Consider the following 20,359-nt stretch of genomic DNA (forward strand, 5'->3'; position numbering starts at 1 on the left):
CTGGAAGAGAAAATAGACTTCAAATAAAATAGCTTAAACCAGCAGTTGGTTCTTATGGAGTTTTCAGAATAAAAGAATTGTTGTAATACTCTCAGAGAAGTGTGACCTGAATCATGACTTTGTACTCATGAGATATCAAAACATAAAGGTTTAGTCACTTGGCAAAATGTGAATGTTTTACATTTATTTTAAATAGCAGTAATAGGATTAGGATTGCGTACAAGCATAAATGTTTACAAAACATGAGTGTGGAAAACTGAGTAAGATTTCTGATTTCCTTTAAAGATGCTTCAAAACTTAAAATATTTTCAGATTCTTGAGGAGTATCTGTGTATGCAACTGGAATAAAACACAGTATAAAATTGTCTTTCACAGTGAAAAGAATTAACCAGTTGCAATGCAGTGTTCCTTACACTGAAAAAACCCCTGATTCTTCTATTTTATAAAATATTTTGAAAATGTTGGTTTTCGAGTCATTCTCAAATACTGAAATTAACACAAAACACTCCCCACATATAGGAAAGCTATATTTTCTACTAAAATTCAGTGATACTGAAACTTTGACCTTTTAGACATACATATGCATATATTACTTATGCTTTGATTATCTATGCAGCTATGTTTTAGTATTTAATTATAATGGTAGAAACATACATGTGATTTTGACTAGGGCTGTTAATCACAATTAACTAAAAAACTTATTGTACTTAAAAATCATAATCACAATTCTAATCACTCTGTTAAACAATAGACCAACATTTGAAATGTATTAAACATGTTTTGATTTTTTCTACACACAATACAAAATGTACAATGAATATTATTTTTGGTTACAAATATTTGCACTGCAAAAACAATAAACCAAAGAAATATTTTTCAATTCACCTCAGACAAGTAAGCAATCTCTGGATTGTAAAAGTTTGATTTACACATGTAGAATTTTTTTATGCAATTACTCCAATATAATGTAAAAGTATGGAGCCTAAAGGACCATTCAGTCCTACTACTAGTTCAGCCAAACATGTTTGTGTACAGAAGATAATGCTGCCCACTTCTTGTTTACAACTGCAGAATGTGATTATTACAGCTTGTTAGAAAACATAACCCCAACTACACATATAAAAGATGGGGTCTAAATTAGCTGTTACCACTCAAGAAAGAGATCTGAAAACTTCCATTCAACATGCAGTAGCAGTTGAAAAAGCATACAGTGTTAGGAATCATTAAGAAATGGGGAATAAGACAGAAAATATCTTATTGCTTCTGTATGAATTCATTGTATGCCCACATCTTGAATACTGTTCAGAGATCTCAAAAAAGATATAGGTGTGAAGTATTAAAAGAGCAACACTCTGATGCAGAAACTAAAGAACTTCACTGACCATAAAAGAAAATCAACCTTTCACTCATGGCATCTGATACAAATGATGAAAATCAATATGCACTGATCCACACTTCTTTGGATCGTTATCAAACAGAACCCACCACGAGCATGGACGCATATGCTCTGGAATGGTGTTTGAAGCATGAATGTACAGAAGACTCTTCAGTGCATCTGGCAAGTAAGTATTTTGCAATGGCAGCCACAACAGTGCCATGCAAACACCTATTCTCAGTTTCATGTGACACTGCCAACAAGAAGTGGTCAGCATTACTTCCTGTAAATGCCTGAACAAGAAATAGGGCTGAGTCAACTTGTAGGCTCTGAAGTTTTATTTTTGAATGAAGATTTGTTTTGTACATAAGTCTACATTTGTAAGCTTAACTTTCATGATAAAGAGATTGCACTTCAATACTTATATTAGGTGAACCATAAAATTTTTTACAGCGCAAATATTTGTGGTAAAAAATAAAGTGAGAAATGTACATGTAGTATTGAGTTGTAACTGAAATCAATATACTTGAACATAAAACATCAAAAAATATTTACATACATGGTATTCTATTTTTCACTGCACAATTCATCACACAATTAATTACAATTAATTTTTATCACAAGATTAATTTGTTATTTTTTAAAATAATTTGACAGCTTCAATTTTGATGGTGCTCTCTCCAACAAAAACAAAGGTAAAATTTCATCTATTTGTGCAGATAGTACAGGCAGTCCCCGGGTTACATGGATCCGACTTACATCGGATCCCTACTTACAAACGGGGTGAGGCAACCCTGCACTAGCTGCTTCCCCCTAGCAGACCAGGGAACCGCGAAGCTAGCGCCCCCCCCCCCCCCCCCAGCAGACCAGGGAGACGCGGAGCGGCTTTTCTCAGCAGACACCTCAGCTTGAGAATAAAGGACTGAGGGAAGTGAGATGTGGGAGAATAAAATTGAGCTCTGGAGAAATGTTTGGCTAGAGTTTCCCCTACAATATGTACCAGTTCCGACTTACATACAAACTCAACTTAAGAACAAACCTACAGTCCCTATCTTGTACATAACCCGGGGACTGCCTGTATCCAAATTCCACATAGGAATGCAAACAAACTTGTAGAGGATGAGTCGTCACTTAAAGTTAACCAACTACTTTCTCGCCATACCGATTTCACTGTAGTTGTATTTCCAGTACACAGTGGAAGAGTGCTTTCTTCACACCGGTTTTTGTCCCTCACCCTTTGTGGGTCTGAACCAGTGAATATCTGGACAGGATACCAATGAAGCTGCATCTCAGTGGAACTCTCATAATCAGCCAGGTTAATTTGAGCAATGCCCTGTAAAAATGATAGGCCAAAATAAGCACGGAAAAAGAATATACCACTTCCTAGGTACAAACTATTCCATTTAATAGAAATACTTCATTAAAATAGTACATCTTACAGCTGACCTACATTTTTTTTTAAATCTTACTTGTTTTGCATATTTATGATATGCTAAAATACTTTCTTTCCAAACCCTGTCCCAAACAAAAGAGGGTTTTTTTAAACTAAGATTCTAATGGCTAAGTTTGATGTTCTTGAGGTTTTCTGGAAGTGGTGTTTGCAATCTCAGTCCCATCTTGTACAAAGATAACTTTACACTCTAGGGTTTATTCATACATTTGAGTTAAACTGTCATTGAAGGAAAAAATTAATCTGGATAAAAATCACTAGTATTCTCAGTTAATCGAGTTTCATTTGCAGGATCTCTCTGACATTATAATTTCGCCAGTTTTCTACTCATCAAGGTGGTCTTCAGGGAGTATGGGGAAATAAAGACAAGACTGGAATTCCTATATAAAAAACTAAGTAGTAAAAACTTGCAAACTTCCTTATGCATCATAAAGAAGTCATATAGGGAATAAAGCAAATTTGTTTCCTCTGTAAATCACCTTTAGATGCCCTCGATTCAAAGGGGCAACAAAGAGCAAGGGATTAAATGATCCCAATTAAGTTTTAATTGTTCATCCCAATTCATCCACCTATAGCTTATATCTTTATCTATCTAGCAGTGGAACTTTATATTTCTATAGTATGAACCGATCAGCAGGGGTAATTTTCATTTAAATAAGCTATGTAAAAAGTACAGTTTAGACCTCTCAATACAAGTTAGCTGATGAACTGTATGTAACAGTAAAGATAGTTAAGAAATTCATTCAGAAACTGTATTTCGCTTTAAGCAGATTTTAAAAAGGGTTAATTAGAAAATATATAATGTATTTATTTTATTGTAATTCCATGCTGAAAGTTCCCTGGGGCTCTGTTTGAACTCGTGGACAGGGGATAAGGCACAAATGCCTTTGAAAGGAACAAAAAATAATATATTGGGAAATATAGGTCAATATTGTGTACCACAAACGAAGGAAGACACTATTCATTTGGTGTACTTGTTTCATCATCAAAAAAGGGCTGGCTTGTTCCACAGTAGATATTTATTTTGGCTCAATACTAGGGAAAAACATCTTTTACAGACACTGATGCTAAATATCAAAGGTGGAAGGTCCTATTAGAGAGGTCTGTATTTGTTTTTTAAAAAGCACACACGTTCCTCCAGAAGAAAGTTCTGACAGTCAAAAACAGATTAGTGAGTCAAACAAGGACCGCAGAATGGAAGCTATACAATAAAACTTTTACTGATATAGGAAATAAATAAATATATGAAGTCTAGGGCTACTTGAAAGAACATCTATCTCTTAGTCTGTCTTTTGTTCATTCAAGGCTAAATTGAGCTTTGAATTTATTCTGTGGGAAAAACCACTAACTAGGGTATTTCAGGTGAAGAGAAAGCAGCCATCAACGATGGCAGAGAAAGATGAATAGGATACGTGGATCAAAGGCAGGGAAAAGGCTATGATCTTCTTGGAATAGTTTATGAGTTGATAACACAGAAGGTCACCACTATAAGTATGAAGGACAAGTTTGCAGATGAAAGAATATGTAAGAAACTCCATTTTCAGGCCACTAAGAAAGGGTGACTTGTATACAATGTTTTTCCTTCTGTCAGTCTTTGGTGGCAATAACAATAATTTTCTATGTAATTCTAAATTATTAATATTCTTAATCTACCAAGTCTCACAGGAATTAGTGGCACCAGAACTTTATTCATTTCAGTAAGTCTCTGTATTGAAAAGTGATGAAATATCACAAATATACAGCAAGTAATATTACAACGTTGGCGTATTTCAAGACCAAAACCACTTTCCTGCTAATTTCTTTTAAACATTGAGGGAAAGATTTTCATAAATTCCTAAGTGACCGAGGAGTACAAACCCACTGAGTGTGAAAATGGCTTTTTGAAGAGTCCATCCTTAAATTATATTTAATTATTTTTGTTTGCCACTCAGACCTCAAACAATTATATCAGTCATTCTGAGGAAGGAAAAACGGCCATGATTGTGTATAATCTAGAGAAATGCCCCATATCAACATACTACCTTCAGATATCAACTACACTTCTCTTTTGCTTAAGAAAACGTTAGTCCTCTGCTGATATGGAAGTTATTTTTATTAAGGAACTGATAAGCCCACAATACCATAGTATTTTCCAGGAAAAAAATGGACCACTTACCAAGAGCTGCTCTTGCTGCTGGTTGTCAATTGAACAAACATACAGCTGCAGCGATTTTAATTTCAATACACTTGAATGCACAGGGATTCTGAAAACTTCATTAAATATTAATGGAGTTTGGAATTCCAAAGCTCTAGAGCAGTAAGTGGTTGGTGTGCCTGACTCCAGTGGAGGTAAGTAAACTCGAATGTGTCTGGGAACAGCAAAACAAGCACAGACAAGCACAACTGAAATAAAGAACACTAAATTCAAATTATCTTTTTAAGTTTCTAAAAATCAAACTATGAACAATAAAAATAAATGCATTTCTACATTCACACCACACTGTTTCATCTCTTCAGTTAGCAAATTTAGTCTTGCATTCATCAAGTGAACGAAACAAAATTGAGCTGTTCGTCCACTTTCCACTAATAACAGAGACATTATAATATAACTATAGGTTGCACTTCTGAAAACTGGTGCACTCAGACCATGGATGCTTCTGAGAGCCTGCCACCTACATTGGGAGCCTAATATCAGGAGGGCCAGCTAGGGCTGGGGCCCTGTGGGAGCCTAGGGCCAGGAGCGCAAGGCCAGGGTCCCTGGGAGCCCATGGCAAGCTATTTCCTTAATAGTCACTTGTTAATTTCCCTGAGTATTAACACAAAATCCCCCAAATTAGATAGCTACCAAAATGTACCAAATTTTCAGGCTTCCCCAAATATTATACTATTTTATACAAAAAGCATCTAGACAAGCTCATATATTTGGGGGCACAAAATAAAAACAAATGTGTAATAATCAGATCTTTGGTGATATTTGAGCTTACATTTTGCAGCCTTCTTTCAGCACAAGCCCAGTAAAGTTCTTCAACTGTAATACGTGGACTAGGAGACATTCACTTCCATCATCATGCCTGGAAAAATAGATTGCCTAAATTAGCAGAACTCCTCAGTGTTTAGCTTGCCAGATTTGGAATAAGATACATATTTTATGCACATACGGTTGAATGAAGTTAGTTAAAACTATTAACATCCAATGTGATTCTGGATATCATATTCAGGTAAGAGAAAAGCAATTATCATTACAATAATACACTAAAGAAAAACAATATAAGAACCAAGAACTATTACATTAAAAAATAAATTCTCATTGCTGCCAACCCTCAGCCACAACTAGTGCTTGCTTATCTATCCACAAAAGTTGTACTGCTTTCATTATATGGCTATACCTGGAACAGTACAATCATCTTAATGTAGATTAGGTTTGTATCTGCATGAAGGTACTCTTAAGACCACAAGAGCTATTTTCATATGGCAGGGGAATAAGCTAATTCTGGTGCAAAGCTCCTTCATACTGATTTTACTGCAAGCCCTAAAAGTTGTACCAATACAGGTTATATCTCCAAAATCTGGGACACTCTGGTCTGGCAACATCTGTGGTCTGGCAAGACCTCAGATGCTCCTGGAGCAGAGAGTCCAGGAGTCTAAGGGCAGGAGGGCCAGCTGGCAGGACATCAGAGTTGGCAGCCGGGTTGGGGGAAGCGTGGGATCTGTGCCAGAGCCCTCCAGTAATCCTCAGGAGCACAGGGCCAGGGGCCAAGCCTGGATTCCCTGGGCTGAGCTGGGCCTGTGAGGGGCCCTGGAGTTGGAGCCTCATGGCTTTCCCTGGCTGCACAGGGACAACGCTGGGGCTGCACAAGGCCAGATTCAGAACCCATCCCCGTGGCTGCTCCCAGCTGCACAGGAACGGAGCCCTGCGGCAGGAGCCAGAATCTGGGCTACTCAGGAAGCCAGCCAGGTTGGGGGTGGGGGGACAGGGTTGCCTGCTGGGGCTGCCTGCCACCAGCTGATGATGGGCTTGGGGGCCGGTGCAGGAGACCTCCCCTGGTCTGGCAAATTCTCTTGTTCGGAACCGATCGGGTCCCAGTGATACCAGACCAGAGATGTCCAACCTACATAATGATATTCAGAGAAAGTAAAATTACAGGCGTAGCCAAAACACGTCTACCGATAAAAAATGTTCACCATGATCTGCCCTCTTTTACTAATTCACATGTGGTATAAATCGGAGTTCACGTTGTGTCAACACAAGTACGGAAACTGAACAAACATGTTAAACATATTAGCTGAGATTTTGTGCCGCACCTTTTGGAAACACAGAACGAAACCTGTTGCCTGGGTGGAGAACAGCTCTGAGGGCTGAGAGGGCCCTGGCACAAAGTAGCCAGTCTTGGCGGCTTGTCTAGATGCCCATAGCTGCCATACAAGTGCCAGTGATACCTGAAATTCATGCAGCTCTGTATGCTGTATCCACTCTCCCTTCGGCTTCCCCCTCATGCCAGGGCTTGCAAGGGGATACTTGGGAAGCAGCCTTAAACCTGTCTTCCACTGTGCCTTACATGACACTAAGGGGCTAGAGAAAGGTTGATGATCTCATATACCGAGACAAATCCTCATCTTCTTACTCACAAAGGGATTCTAAACAATGAAAAGAAAGACGGAACAGTGCAACAAACCAGGTGCTCCTTTTCCAATCAAGGTAGAGGGAACTGAATGGAATACTTGACAGTAGTATTAGTATACTGCAGTGGTTGGTGCATGATGTCTAATAAGGGTCTGGTTCATGCCCACACCCAGCTACCACTGCCCTCAATGCTCAAAGTTTAATAGGTAAGAGCCTAGAATGAGAATCCTGGTGGGCAGCATCTACTAAAGATCCCAAGGGTCATTACTCACAGGAATCCAACATGTATTTGTGGTTCTTCACTGCAGGCAACATCACTGTAAACCAGATCTTCAACATCCTCATTCCTATATGGAAAAAAGCCAACTATAAACTACACGCTGATTTAGAAGGGTTTATTTTATTATTAAAATTCATATTTCTATTTAACATGCAAAAATGGATTTTTGTGACCTCACGCTATGCAACTCAGAAAACATGGGAAAAACTCCATTAGGTGATATAGGATATGTCTACATTGCAGTAAAGCAGCCCAAACCCCAAATCTACACTGCAGTTTTAGGGCATGTCTACACAGCATGGCTAAAGTTGAATTAAGCTACACAACTTCAGCTATGTCAATTGTGTAGCTTAAGTCGAAATAGCTTAACTCAGCTTTAGATGCTGTCTACACAGCAGGAAGTCAAAGGAAGAACGCTCTTCCTGCAACTTCCCTTACTCTTCATAAAATGATGCTTACAGGAGTCGGAGTAAGAAGTCCTCCAGCTCAACATTGTTTAGAGATAAAGGCTTGTAGTGTTGATGCGCTCTTTGTTATTTCAGAATAATGTCAGTTATTCCAAAATAATGCTGCTGTGTAGACATACCTTTATAGTTCTGCAGCCCAAGCCTGAGTCAGCTGACACATGCCAGCCACAGGTTTATTTCTACAACCTAGACATACCCATACTTAGGCTCCTACCACTACAGGACATTCAGCTGTATGTTCTACAGTTGTTAGATTAGACCAATTCTAAATGATTCAAGGAATGGGCCTTTTACAACTACCCTGGAAAAACTCTTCCACAGTCCAAGAAATATCACACTTAGAATGACTTTTTCCAGATTTTTGGCTTAAACTTGTTTTGCTTTATTTTCCATTACACTTTGAAATTCATAATTAGATCACTCTAAAGAGTACTCTTTCCTTGACTGATGTTTTACAGCGATTATACATCAGAACGACCATACTGACTCAGACCATGTAGTCCGGTATCCTGTTTTCCAACAGTGGGTGAATAAAGAAAAGTTATTTATTAGTTCGCATAATAGAAGAATTAGAGGACACCAAATGAAGTTAATGGGGAGCAGGTTTAAAACTAATAAAAGGAAGTTCTTCTTCACACAGCGTGTAGTCAACCTGTGGAACTCCTTGCCAGAGGAGGCTGTGAAGGCTAAGACTATAACAGAGTTTAAAGAGAAGCTAGATAATTTCATGGAGGTTAGGTCCATAAAAGGCTATTAGCCCGGGGATAGAAATGGTGTCCCTGGCCTCTGTTTGTCAGAGGCTGGAAAAGGATGTCAGGAGACAAATCGCTTGACCATTGTCTTCGGTCCACCTTCTGTGGGGCACCTGGTGCTGGCCACTGTCAGCAGACAGGCTATCGGGCTAGATGGACCTTTGGTCTGACCCAGTACAGCTGTTCTTATGTTCTTAACAGTGGCCTTTGCCAGGTGTTCCAGAGGGAATGAACAGAGCAGGTTATCATCAAGTGATCTACCCTCTGTTGCTCAGTCCCAGCTTCTGATCGACAGATGCCAGGAACAGAATCCCTGCCTATCTTGGCAAATAGCCATTGATGGGACTATCCTACATAAATTTAAACACATTGTGTAAATTCATGGAGGATATCGTATATTGTTATACATCCTCCCTTTAAATCATCATCTGGACAAGCTATACATTTTAATTTTACAATTTTCCACATAAATTAATTATTCCTTCCCTTTAATCATTTTTGTTGCCCTGCTGATTCCACAATAGCAAATAATACTTTGTAAAATATTATTTTCATATTGATAAAATATAAATAAAATATATGATGAGAGATGCTGAAAACAGAAAGGTATTAGAACAGGATGAGACAGCACAACTAATTCAGCAAGAGGAAAAAGCAAAATGTTACAAGTAAAAGGAAAAATCTCTTACAGACTAGACTATCAGGAGTGTTAGAGGACAAGATGAAATGACCTGTGAAAATGACAGTGGAATTGCATGTAGCCAGTTTCTATTCTTTCTAAAGCATTTCAACCTAATATTCTTACATTACTAAATATTAGGTATTATCATGTGTCCAATATGAAAAATTATAGCTATTTCAGAAATTTACAAACTATTTTTGCAGATTTCAGGTTGCAGAAAAAGGACATTTCCAATTTATTGTGCATTTATACACCTGACCTTTTGCTTAAAGCTTCAAACACGCCACTGTCACTAGCCAGTGAATAATCGGATAGACATGCTGAGACTCGCCTGGCTCGCCTCTCCGACCTTCTTGCACTGTCTTCGCGTAGAGTTACCGCTGTAATGGGGGAAGGGAGGAAATTGAAGAAAATATTAAGTTGAGACAATCCTTCACAATGCATTATACAAAAAGCAAATTTAATATCTTTAACTTCTCAAACAAACTCACAATTGATAAAGGTACAACTACACATGCTGGAACTTTACTGCAACTTAGAAAAATACTTTAAAAAGAGTGGAGTTACTGTGATGGAGACTTTAGGAAGCATGTGAGCGCTAATTTCTCCATGACAAGATAAATATACGCTGATCTCATCTCTATGCAACATATTTCTGAGAGAACCACCACTAATGGGGTATGCCTTACACAGCCCAAACCCCAGCATACACACTATATCCTAACACTAAGATTTACCTATTAGCCATCCCTTTATAAATGTGTGATACATTGGAAATAGCCATAATGCCTATTTCTTTTCACCTATTTAAAAAGTAAAATGAAAGGAAGCAATTTGCTGTTGGTAGTACTGTTTTTTCATTGTTGTTGTTTTTAAAAATGAATTCCACAACCACAAATCAAACTGGTTTATATCAGACCACAATAGGAGCTTCTACTTTTAGGCACACTCTCAAAATAGACCTGAACCTGACAAGTAGAGCTGGATAACCCTTAAAAAATTTTTTTTAAATGATGATTTTTTTTTAAATTATGAGAATTCCATTCTCACACACACACCTACCCCTCAGCCTTACCAGCATACTCAAACAAAAAGAGTATAGACAGTCACTTTCATCTCATAAGATATCAGAATGTATCAACATAGTTTGACATGTGCCAGTGAGTGTTGTAAGTGTAGAACCTCAAATGAGCATGCACAAGTGACGGAGCTCAAGAACTGCTGTGCAAAGTTACGCACATTCAAAAGACCCTACACATTTTGAAATGCCATCTCTTGAGCCTCTAAGAGACATCAGACTCATTTCTGTGTTTTGTCATTGCACAGGCATTTTACATGATCTTTTCAATTTAACGTCCTTCCCCTCAAAGGCAGAACTAAAAGAGAAAGCAGGAAAGCAACTAAAAGTTTTTTAAGGAAGGTAGAGTAGTGAGATGTGGCATTCCCAAGTGGGGGAGGGAGAAACAAACATAGCATTCCCCTGTTTATCCATGCTGTGATATTTTAAGGGGTGGTGTTGAGGTGCATCAAAATGCAACAAGCAACCCTTTAATGTAACTGGTTTTTTTTGGGGGGGGGGGGGGGTTTGCACATGCATTGATGTAATGCACAATACATTGGAAAAACTGACTAAAGCATACAGCCTATTACCACGGAGAAAAAACATGTTTGTCCTATGAGAAATAGCACAATTAATTAATAAGTGCATCCTAGAGATTATGCAGTATGAAAAGAACCCTGTGACTGCTCATGAAAGATCTCAAATGACTGCATTTGTGCAGCTGCTGGTTTTCATATGTCAGTACATATTGTATCTCTCTAGTCCGGCTCCTTGGGACCTGACTGGTGCTGAACTAGAGAATTTGCTGAACCATGAAGTTCAATATTGTCTAACAGCATTACCATCACTTCCACTGCTTACTGGGCTCTTGGAAGATATTTAGGGTTAAATTAAAGCTAAACAACAGCACAGACCACTGAGAGCCAGGACTGGTGGCTGTAAACAAACTTTATAGGACCTCAGGAAACTTGGCCGCACCCATAGTAAGTAGACAGCTGTCTAACTAAAATCATGCCAGACCACAGATGTTGTCAGACTAGAGTATTCCAGACTAGAGAGAGAGATTCAAACTGTACCTGCTGTCACCAGAAATCTTTGGTCAGGATTAAATTAATCATGTGTTTTAACGTTCCACTAGAGAACTTCAAGATAGATCTTAGCTGTCACCTAAATCAATGGTTCTTGACCAGGTGTACACATACTCCTGGGAGTAGGCAGAGGTATGAGGGAGTACGTCAGTTCATCTAGGTATTTGCCTAGTTTTACAATAGGCTACATAATAAAAGAGACACTAACAAAGTCAGTACAAATAAAGATTTCATACAATGACTTGTTTATATTGTTGTAAATACTATACACTGAAACGTAAGAACAATATTTATACTCGAATTGATTTACAGTTATATAATCAAAATGAGAAAATGAGCAATTTTTCAGTAATCATGTGCTCTGCTAGTTTTGTATTTTTATGTCTTATTTTGTAAGCAAGTAGTTTTAAAGTGAGATGAAACTTGGGATTACACAAGATAAATCAAGACTCCTCAAAGACATATAGTAGTCTGTTAGAGGTTGAGAGCCACTGTCCTACATGACTTTCTTCATTACAAACTCGAAAGGCTGAGAAAACAATGTATTTCAAGAATTGAAAAAGGTGAAAAGACTTATGCAGGATTCAAACAACTAGATGCAAGAGGATCCAAGCGTTTGCCTCTATCTAGGTATTGATAAGACGACATGTTTACTATCCACCAAATGTAATGTTTCTAGCTTTCTATATCTATCTGGGAAATTTAAATCTTCAATCAGAAGTGTTCCAATCTCCTTCTAATGAGCAGCAGTGCCTGAGCTTGAAGAACAAATAAGCCTTCTTGGATCGCTGCTTCCCATCTTAATTGTACAATAGAGATCATTATGCAACACAATGCATTTCAACTTTACCAAAAATACAAGCAAACTCCTCAACTCCAAGGAGATTTAACAAAGGATAGAAGAAACTATATTCGCGCTATGATGCCCCACTATATGGCCCTCAAGCTGGTTTGCAACAGTGATTTTAGTTTTTTAATGCTACTAGTTTCATTTTTTGCCTTGTTTATATGAAAAAATTGCATCCGCATAATTTAAGGTGTGAAAATTTTCATGACTATGTTGCATGTTCAGATCAGTTTCTCCTACTGGACATAGTCCAAAAGATGACACCCTAAAACAGAGGGCTTGCAAAGTGCCTGCTATGGTTACAGATTTTACTTTCAGCTCCTATACCCACACAAAAGCCATCCATGTAGCAAACTTGACGTTACCAGTGTAACTTGAATTGGTTTATGAGCTGGCACAGTTATACTGGTGCAAAAGACTTGATGGACCCTTTTATTTTTAAAAGAGACACAGACTTATTTTGGTGCCTTTTGCACCAGGATAACTGTTTCAGTTTAAAAATCAATTCAGGTTACACAGGTGCAATTTTTCATTGCATGGATGGCTTGTGTGGATATAGGAGACAAAATAAATCCTGTAAATGTAACAGGCACTTTGCAAACTGTTTTGAGGTGTCATGTTTTGGAGTCTGTCTGGTGGGAAAACCTGATCTCAAAATGAAACATGGTGAAGTCATGAAAAAGTGATGTGACAACAATGTTGCAACTTTCTGATGTTTTTCTTGCTGCCTGGAGACCACGGAAAAACTTGATAAAATCAGTAAAATCCCAAGGAATTTGGAAGAAGTGGCAAATATCAGAACATGCCAAGAAAAACGACTTGACAACCAGAAAGTAACACCAGACTTTGGATCTCAAGTAATGGAATTTTCAGAAATAACTAGTGATTTTGTGTCTGCTGATACACCATAAATTGGATTCTGAGAATCCATTATCTGAGCAAGTAGACTTAAGGTGTCTCAAAACTAACTGTCAAAACACCTCGCACATCAAAATCACCAGATACTTTTGAAAAAGTAACCCATGTTTCATGAACTTGGACTTCGTGAGCTCAAAATGCATTTAAGCAGCAGAATTCAACAACCTCCTGAAGAGAAACTTATTATGCAAACACAGACCCTTACCTACAAATGCTACCATCAGGCATTAGTAGGATATAATAAAGCTGAAGCTTGTCAAATAGTTTTTTGGAGAAATCATCCACAGCCATAAATATAATGTTTAGTGGACACAGCAAAATTTTAAGTATACCATATTGATTAAACATATATAATGCAATACCAACCAAAACCAAAAGGAGCACACCTACCCTCTTCTCCACATGCAAGTCATACAGAACATACACACTACACACAAAAACACACTGGGAATTACAGGCAAAACCAGCACAATAAATAATTCCAAGTTCACTTACAGTGAATTTTTCTGCTGTGCCGCATGAGAAACAAGATACAAAATGAAAAGCACACAGTGATAAATCAATTTTTCAATCTTTGCCAAGGTTTTTATACCAAAAACAGACATTAATGGAAACTTTATATCTAAATAATTGTATATGCATCTGAATTTTCCCCCAAGTTTGGAGTAAGGATTTTAACCAGGCCCATTGTAGAGATAAAGAATGGTTGCAATGTTTGGATCTAAATCTAAACTTCCCCCAAAGTACAGGGATGACTGTTACATATATGGATTTTCTTGTTTGAGTCTTCTCTATATGAAAGCAAAATATTCCTATATATTTAAATATACAATTTAAACCAAAAAATTCATATTCATGATTGGAAGTTCTTTAAATTAAAATTCACAGGACACAGGAAAAAATACAAAAATAAAGTTTTGCTCAGATGTCACTTCCCCACCCTCATGATCTTTGTAAACCTCTTCCTGCAAGTGAAATGACTGCCATGGCTCAATCAGGTTCTTTCTGTACACATCATAAAATCACCATATATTTTAGCACAATCCTTAGCTTCTCTCAGGATATATGCAAAATTTGGAGGAGCAGCAGAGGTGCCAGTCAACACTGAGATGCATAAACAAGATGTCATGTGAAATAATCTTGCATGCTTGCTGCATGCAGTAAACAAGAATCTTGCTGGGACTGTTAATTCCCTCTCCCAATTTCAGGAGCAATAAAATTAATCAAAATTACTACACACTTTGTTTTAAGAAAGTTGATTGCATTATGCTAGAACACCAGTAGATGGCAGCAACCAAACACTTTACACAAGAACTTAAAACCAACCAGCTAGCTCTAAGGCCCAGAATTCCAATCTATGGTATGTGTACCTTTGTGGTATTTGAGTTTGACGTATCAGTTCATTTTCACAACAGGTCTTCAGTGCTATGTGAACCTATGAATTTTGTGAAACAGAATGCAAACTATCCTAGCCAATCAATTTACAGAGTGAAAAAGAGTCAACAGCCTAAGCAAGAAATGTAAGGGGAAGGAGGCATTTATTTCTAAATAATTATTTTAAAATTCACACATTGAAAACAGCTAGAAAGACCACCACCAGAATCATTCTTTGGCCTTGCAATGTTTATCTGCATCCAATATAAATGTTGCATGCTACACAAAGAGAAGAAATAGAATGTTTAAAAGAAAGAGAAAGTTCACCGGGATGCAGAGAACATAATTGAAACAGCATCCCAACCAGTGGCGTAGCGAGGGAGGTGTGTGTGTGGGGGGGGAGCAGCTGCCCATGGGCGCCACTGGAGGGGGGTGCCAATTTAGTCCCCCTTCGCTCCTCCTGTCATCCCTCAGCTTGCCTCCTCTCCATCTCTCTGCCCCCAGCCTGACCCTCCTCCATCTCCACTGGCAGGTTAGGGAGTACTGAGGCCCGGCCCCAAACTGGAGGGGGCAGGGGAAGACAAGGTAGAAACCCTCCTCTCCCCCCACTTCCTCCAAGGGTTGGGCTCAGCCATGCGCCAGGTTTGGGGCCCCACCGCAAGGTGGCAGAGGGAGGGGTGCGCAAATTTTGCCTTTGCCCCTGGGTGCATAAAACCCTCGCTACGCCTCTGATCCCAACCCCACTGTAGCCTTCTGTCAGCACTCATATATAATTCCTAGAAATGATTTAACTAGATCCCTACCAAATCTATGACCGTGGGAAAAAACTAAAACCCATGTCACAGACATTGAAATCTGCTCCCCCACTTCTGTAACAAACTGATCTTCGGTGTACTTTTACCCTATACCATGTCATATATTGTTATCCTATGCTTTCAGAGCTGAACAGTGAGAGGACTATCCCATGCAGGAATATGTCCTCCCAGCTTGATAGCAATCATTGATAACTACTCTTTAAATACGATCTATCAAATATACCAATTTAATCTATGCCTCAATTTTCCTAGTTTCCTTATGAGGTCATAAAGTAGGACTGTGTCAAAAGCCTTAATAAAATCAAGGTAGATCATAACTACTGCGCCTCTTGCACCCCCAATCACAAAGACAATAATTCTGTCAAAGAATGAAATGAGGATGGCTTGGTCTGGCTTATTCTTGACAAATCCATGATGACTTTTCCTTATAACTTTAGGACACCCAAGGTGTTTACAAACTGATTAATACATTTTTGCCGGTATCTTTGCTTCCAGGTACTGATGTTAGGCTGATTGGTGTATAATTCCCACAGCGTTCTTTGTTCCTCATTTTAAAGCCAGGAACTAGCTTCCTTCTCCAGTCCTCTGGGACCTTCATGAGTTCTTGGATAATTGGTAACGGATTTTATGTGGGGAGCATCGATAATGAATAGTCTCTTGAGAATTTGCAATACAAGAGGAATAGTATGTATTTTAGTACAAATAGTATATATTTTTGAAAGCGTGCTCTGGCAACCACAGACTTCCCTATTTACAATAACTCTACTGTAAAGGGGTAACCTGTTAAGCATCATCCTGTAAGGGTGATGCTTAACCAGTTAAGTGGCAAAATTGGCCCGGTCTGGCCAGAGCAGCCTGCCATCCACCCCTGGCATTTAACTGGTTAACTTTTTAAATGGCAATTTACATCCCTAATTGTAAGAGCATAACTGCCCCTCCCCTCCGACGCTTCAAGATCTGATGATTACTAATTGTCTCAACTAGATCACTTATTCGTTTCCCCCTTTAAACAGCTGTATTCATGTCAGATCATGTGAACAGAGTAGGTGCTGGGTAGCACCCAGCCCCCCCAATTCACAAATAGACATTACATACCATGTCCACATAAATGAAGACATACATTAACACTACAGACTTACAGGCCAGTTGTGCTTGCTTGCTTCATACCAACTGTGAAACAAAAGGGTCTGATCTGCCTGTGGAAGGTTTACTGCTGTTATTTATGTTGTCTCATTGTTTGTTCCTAATTCGGCCACTTGAGTTGGTATCTCCATTTCCGTCCATCACACTACTATCAGTAAGCAAGTCTGGCACACTGAGGCTGTGTCTACATTGGCAAGATTTTGCACAAAAGCAGGTGCTTTTGCACAAAATCTTGCCGCCTGTCTACACTGGCTGCGAGTATTTGTGCAAGAACACTGACGTACAAAATCAGTGCTTCTTGTGCAAATACTCTGATGCTCACGCTCAGGAATAAGTCCTCTTGCGCAAGTGTTCTTGCGCAAGAGGCCAGTGTAGACAGGTAACATCAATTTCTTGCGCAAGAAAGCCCGATGGCTAAAATGGCCATTGGAGCTTTCTTGTGCAAGAGAGTGTCTACACTGGCACGGATGCTTTTGAGTAAAAGCAAATCCCTTGTGCAAAGGCACATGCCAGTATAGACGCTCTCTTGCGCAAATACTTTTAACTGAAAAACTCTTCCGTTAAAAGTATTTGTGCAAAATCAGGCCAGTGTAGACGCAGCCCAAGAGAAGTGATATCAGCTAGTGCACAGTGAGAAACTGTTCAGGTTCTCTCATTCAGGGCACTTTCTAAGTAGTAAACACTCAGGCCTATCTTTTTAATTAACAAAATTGGCATATTTTCAGAAAAGCTGACATTCCCATTAACAATTCATGTTAAAGTCCTACAAACGTTCTCTGCACTTCCTCTCTGAACAAAACAATGTTTAGTTAACATTTTAAAAAATTATACAATTTAACTAAAAATAAAGTCAACTGATAGGATGCATATCCTCTGTGACACTGCCATGCTTAAATTTTTGTTGAGTTTTTCATTATCCCTTTAAGATTTGGTGGCAAAATTATACTGAAGAAAACCAACTCACCTCCACCAGTTTGGATGTTTGCCAGCTGTAGTCCCACTTCTCGCAATCCTTCCTCATCCATGGGGTAAGTAGGAGTCTGGGAAGAAGTTGTTCCTCGGGCATCATCATCTCCCAAAACAGAGACCTGGGCTCTGAGCATTTCTAGGGCTCCTGTGCCCGCTATCTCCTCAAATCCTTCTGACATTTGGGCAAGCGGAGAATCCCGAGAAGCAGGAAGAAAAGGGGTGTCCAGAGGGGAACTTGGAGGAGACAATGATGACAAGGAGGACCGTGATGACAGGGAAGCCAGGGACTGAGGAGTATCCAATGACCTCCTTTGTTTATTGAAGTTACAATGGCCAATGGAATCAGAATACTGGACATCTTTACTGAGAGAATCAAATGGAATCAGGTCAAAGCGCAGGTGTTGTCCGTAGTCCGTAACACTGTCTGATTTTTCATACTGCGGGAGGCCATAGATGTCCGTGAAGCTGACAGAGCTTAGAGACCCCCTGCTGGATGCCAGTGAACCTCGGCTGGATGCCAGCGATCCTCTACTGCTGCCAGAGGACATTGTGAGGGTGCTAGCAGATAAACTAAAACAGAGAGAGTTCCATTGATATATGAATTCTATAGACATGACCACAGAATAGAAAGAAAAATAACAGCCCATGCATTCAGAACTGTCATATCCAGGTTCAGGCCACATTTTTCCTCCTCCCTTGCCTTTAGGCATCAAAGTGATGAAAGTAGACTAAATGAGAACCAAACTAGGTCAGTATGCCTAAAGAGGAGAAGTGGTACAAAAACACCACATCTCTTTCCTTAAATCTAGAGATGGTAAGCTATGTGGGTTTTGGTGGAAAGGTGGCCACAGAGAGGACTAGTGAGGGAAGTCAGATTCCTGGAGTTTAATGTCAGAAGGGGCCATCAGTTATCCAGTGTGAACTATAGATCACTCAGTTGCTTTCGAACTGTGTCCACTAATTTGGTTTGAGAGGAGAAGGGCATTGGCAGGACCAGGAAACAATCCCTCTATACAGTTTTACATCCAACCAAACTCAAAGAACTTCCATTTGAGATACCTGTGAGAGCTTTCAAGTTGCAATTTCAGCAATAATCCCATTACTTTGCCCCTTTCCAAGTGTGGGGATAACAGTATAGCAGTATGAACCAACAGGAGCTAGGCTCTCCAAAACCCAACAACCCTCAATGATGTGGCCCCCAAATGAAGCATCTCACTCCCCTGGTGCTCCAGCCCCAGGAGGGTTGGGGACAGGACTGAGATGCAAGGCCTTAGGCCACATTAACTCTTCTGGGGTCCCACAGTTAGTGGAACTTTTTGGCTCCCTAGGCTCTGGGGTGGGGGCAAAACCAAGGGAATCAATGTGTGGAACAGGGCTGCCAGTGAGTGGGACATGAATGGGGATGCAGGATTTGGGCAGGAAGTGGGATGTAGGAGGGGCTGAGGGTACAAAGTCTGGGTGGGAAGTAGAGTGCAGAGCAGGGAGGGGTGGGGTGTCTGGCCAGACAGGGGGAGCGGCGCTGGAGTGGGCTTGAGGCAGGGTGTCTGGGCAGGGGGAGGAGTGCTGGAGCAGGTTTGGGAGAATGGGTTAGGAGTGGGCTGGGGGTGCGGGATCTCAGGAAGGGGGTTAGTGACGGGGCTGAGGGTACAGAGTCTGGGCATGAGGACACAGGGAGGGGGCAGAAGCAGGCTTAGGGGAAGGAGTTAGGAGTGGGCTGTGGAGTTTGTGGTCTCAGCAGGGGGGCTGGCGATGCAGGGTCTGGGCGTAAGGGAGTGGAAGGTACTGGTCTTTGGGCTTCACCCCAGTTCCCATTAGCTGGATTCTGGCCAATGGGAGTTCAGGGAAAGCCTCCAGACAGTGCACTGTTGTTTCCCCTGCCCAGGAAGGGGAGCACTTTTTTCCTGTGCAGTAAGGCTCAGGGCTCTCTCTCCACCCACACCCTACAGCAGGAAGCCAGCACTGGTGCTTCAACCACACAGAGGAGAAAAGGAGAGGGAGGCTGCAGCGCCAGGCAAAGGAGGTCTGAGCCAGGCTGCCAGGCGGCTTTGCTGGTCCCCGAACAATGTTCAGGCAGGGAGCCTGTGGATGCAGAGTGACGTGATGATGTCACTATGTCGTGCCACAGGAAAATGTTTTATATGGTTAGTCTCTAAAAGTGCCCCAGGACTACTTGTTTTTAAAGTTGCAGACTAACATAGCTACCCATCTGAGACCTGAAGATGTTCTGATATCCACATGATTAGAGGATGACTCCTCCATTGCATGCAAATCCCTCCTCTGAATGGGTATTGTCTTCATGTCAGAGCAAAGAATTTTCTAAGCACTTTTTTCTCTCCCTTCTGACTATTCTGTTTACCCTTTCATACCAGAAATGAACCCTGCCCTCTTTTCTCTATACAGAGTTTGGAAGGGGACAAGGAATAGTTGGACTGTGGGTATTAGTTGTAGGGCTGCTGCTATAATACTCGTGTTTTTCCTCCAGATAAAAATTCTACTATTTGAATGAAAAAGACTGATCGAAAAGAGCCAGCTCTGACAG

General features: G+C 40.0%; 1 protein-coding gene across 2 annotated transcripts in view; it reads right to left on the minus strand.

Annotated features, from left to right (window-relative positions):
* Positions 1–20,359, minus strand: part of WWC3 (WWC family member 3) — a 194,937-nt gene that overhangs the window by 28,085 nt on the left and 146,493 nt on the right. For both annotated transcript variants that reach the window (XM_075915044.2, XM_075915035.2), the window contains exons 11-16: positions 17,816–18,390; positions 9,866–9,986; positions 7,698–7,772; positions 5,789–5,875; positions 4,981–5,173; positions 2,538–2,708 (exon numbers count right to left, since the gene is read on the minus strand). In XM_075915044.2, coding sequence (XP_075771159.1) covers positions 2,538–2,708; positions 4,981–5,173; positions 5,789–5,875; positions 7,698–7,772; positions 9,866–9,986; positions 17,816–18,390 — 1,222 coding nt within the window. The remainder of the gene's footprint in view (positions 1–2,537; positions 2,709–4,980; positions 5,174–5,788; positions 5,876–7,697; positions 7,773–9,865; positions 9,987–17,815; positions 18,391–20,359) is intronic.

This window comes from Pelodiscus sinensis, chromosome 1 (assembly GCF_052426305.1).
Source record: "Pelodiscus sinensis isolate ZL-2025 chromosome 1, ASM5242630v1, whole genome shotgun sequence".
NCBI classification, from domain to species: domain Eukaryota; kingdom Metazoa; phylum Chordata; order Testudines; family Trionychidae; genus Pelodiscus; species Pelodiscus sinensis.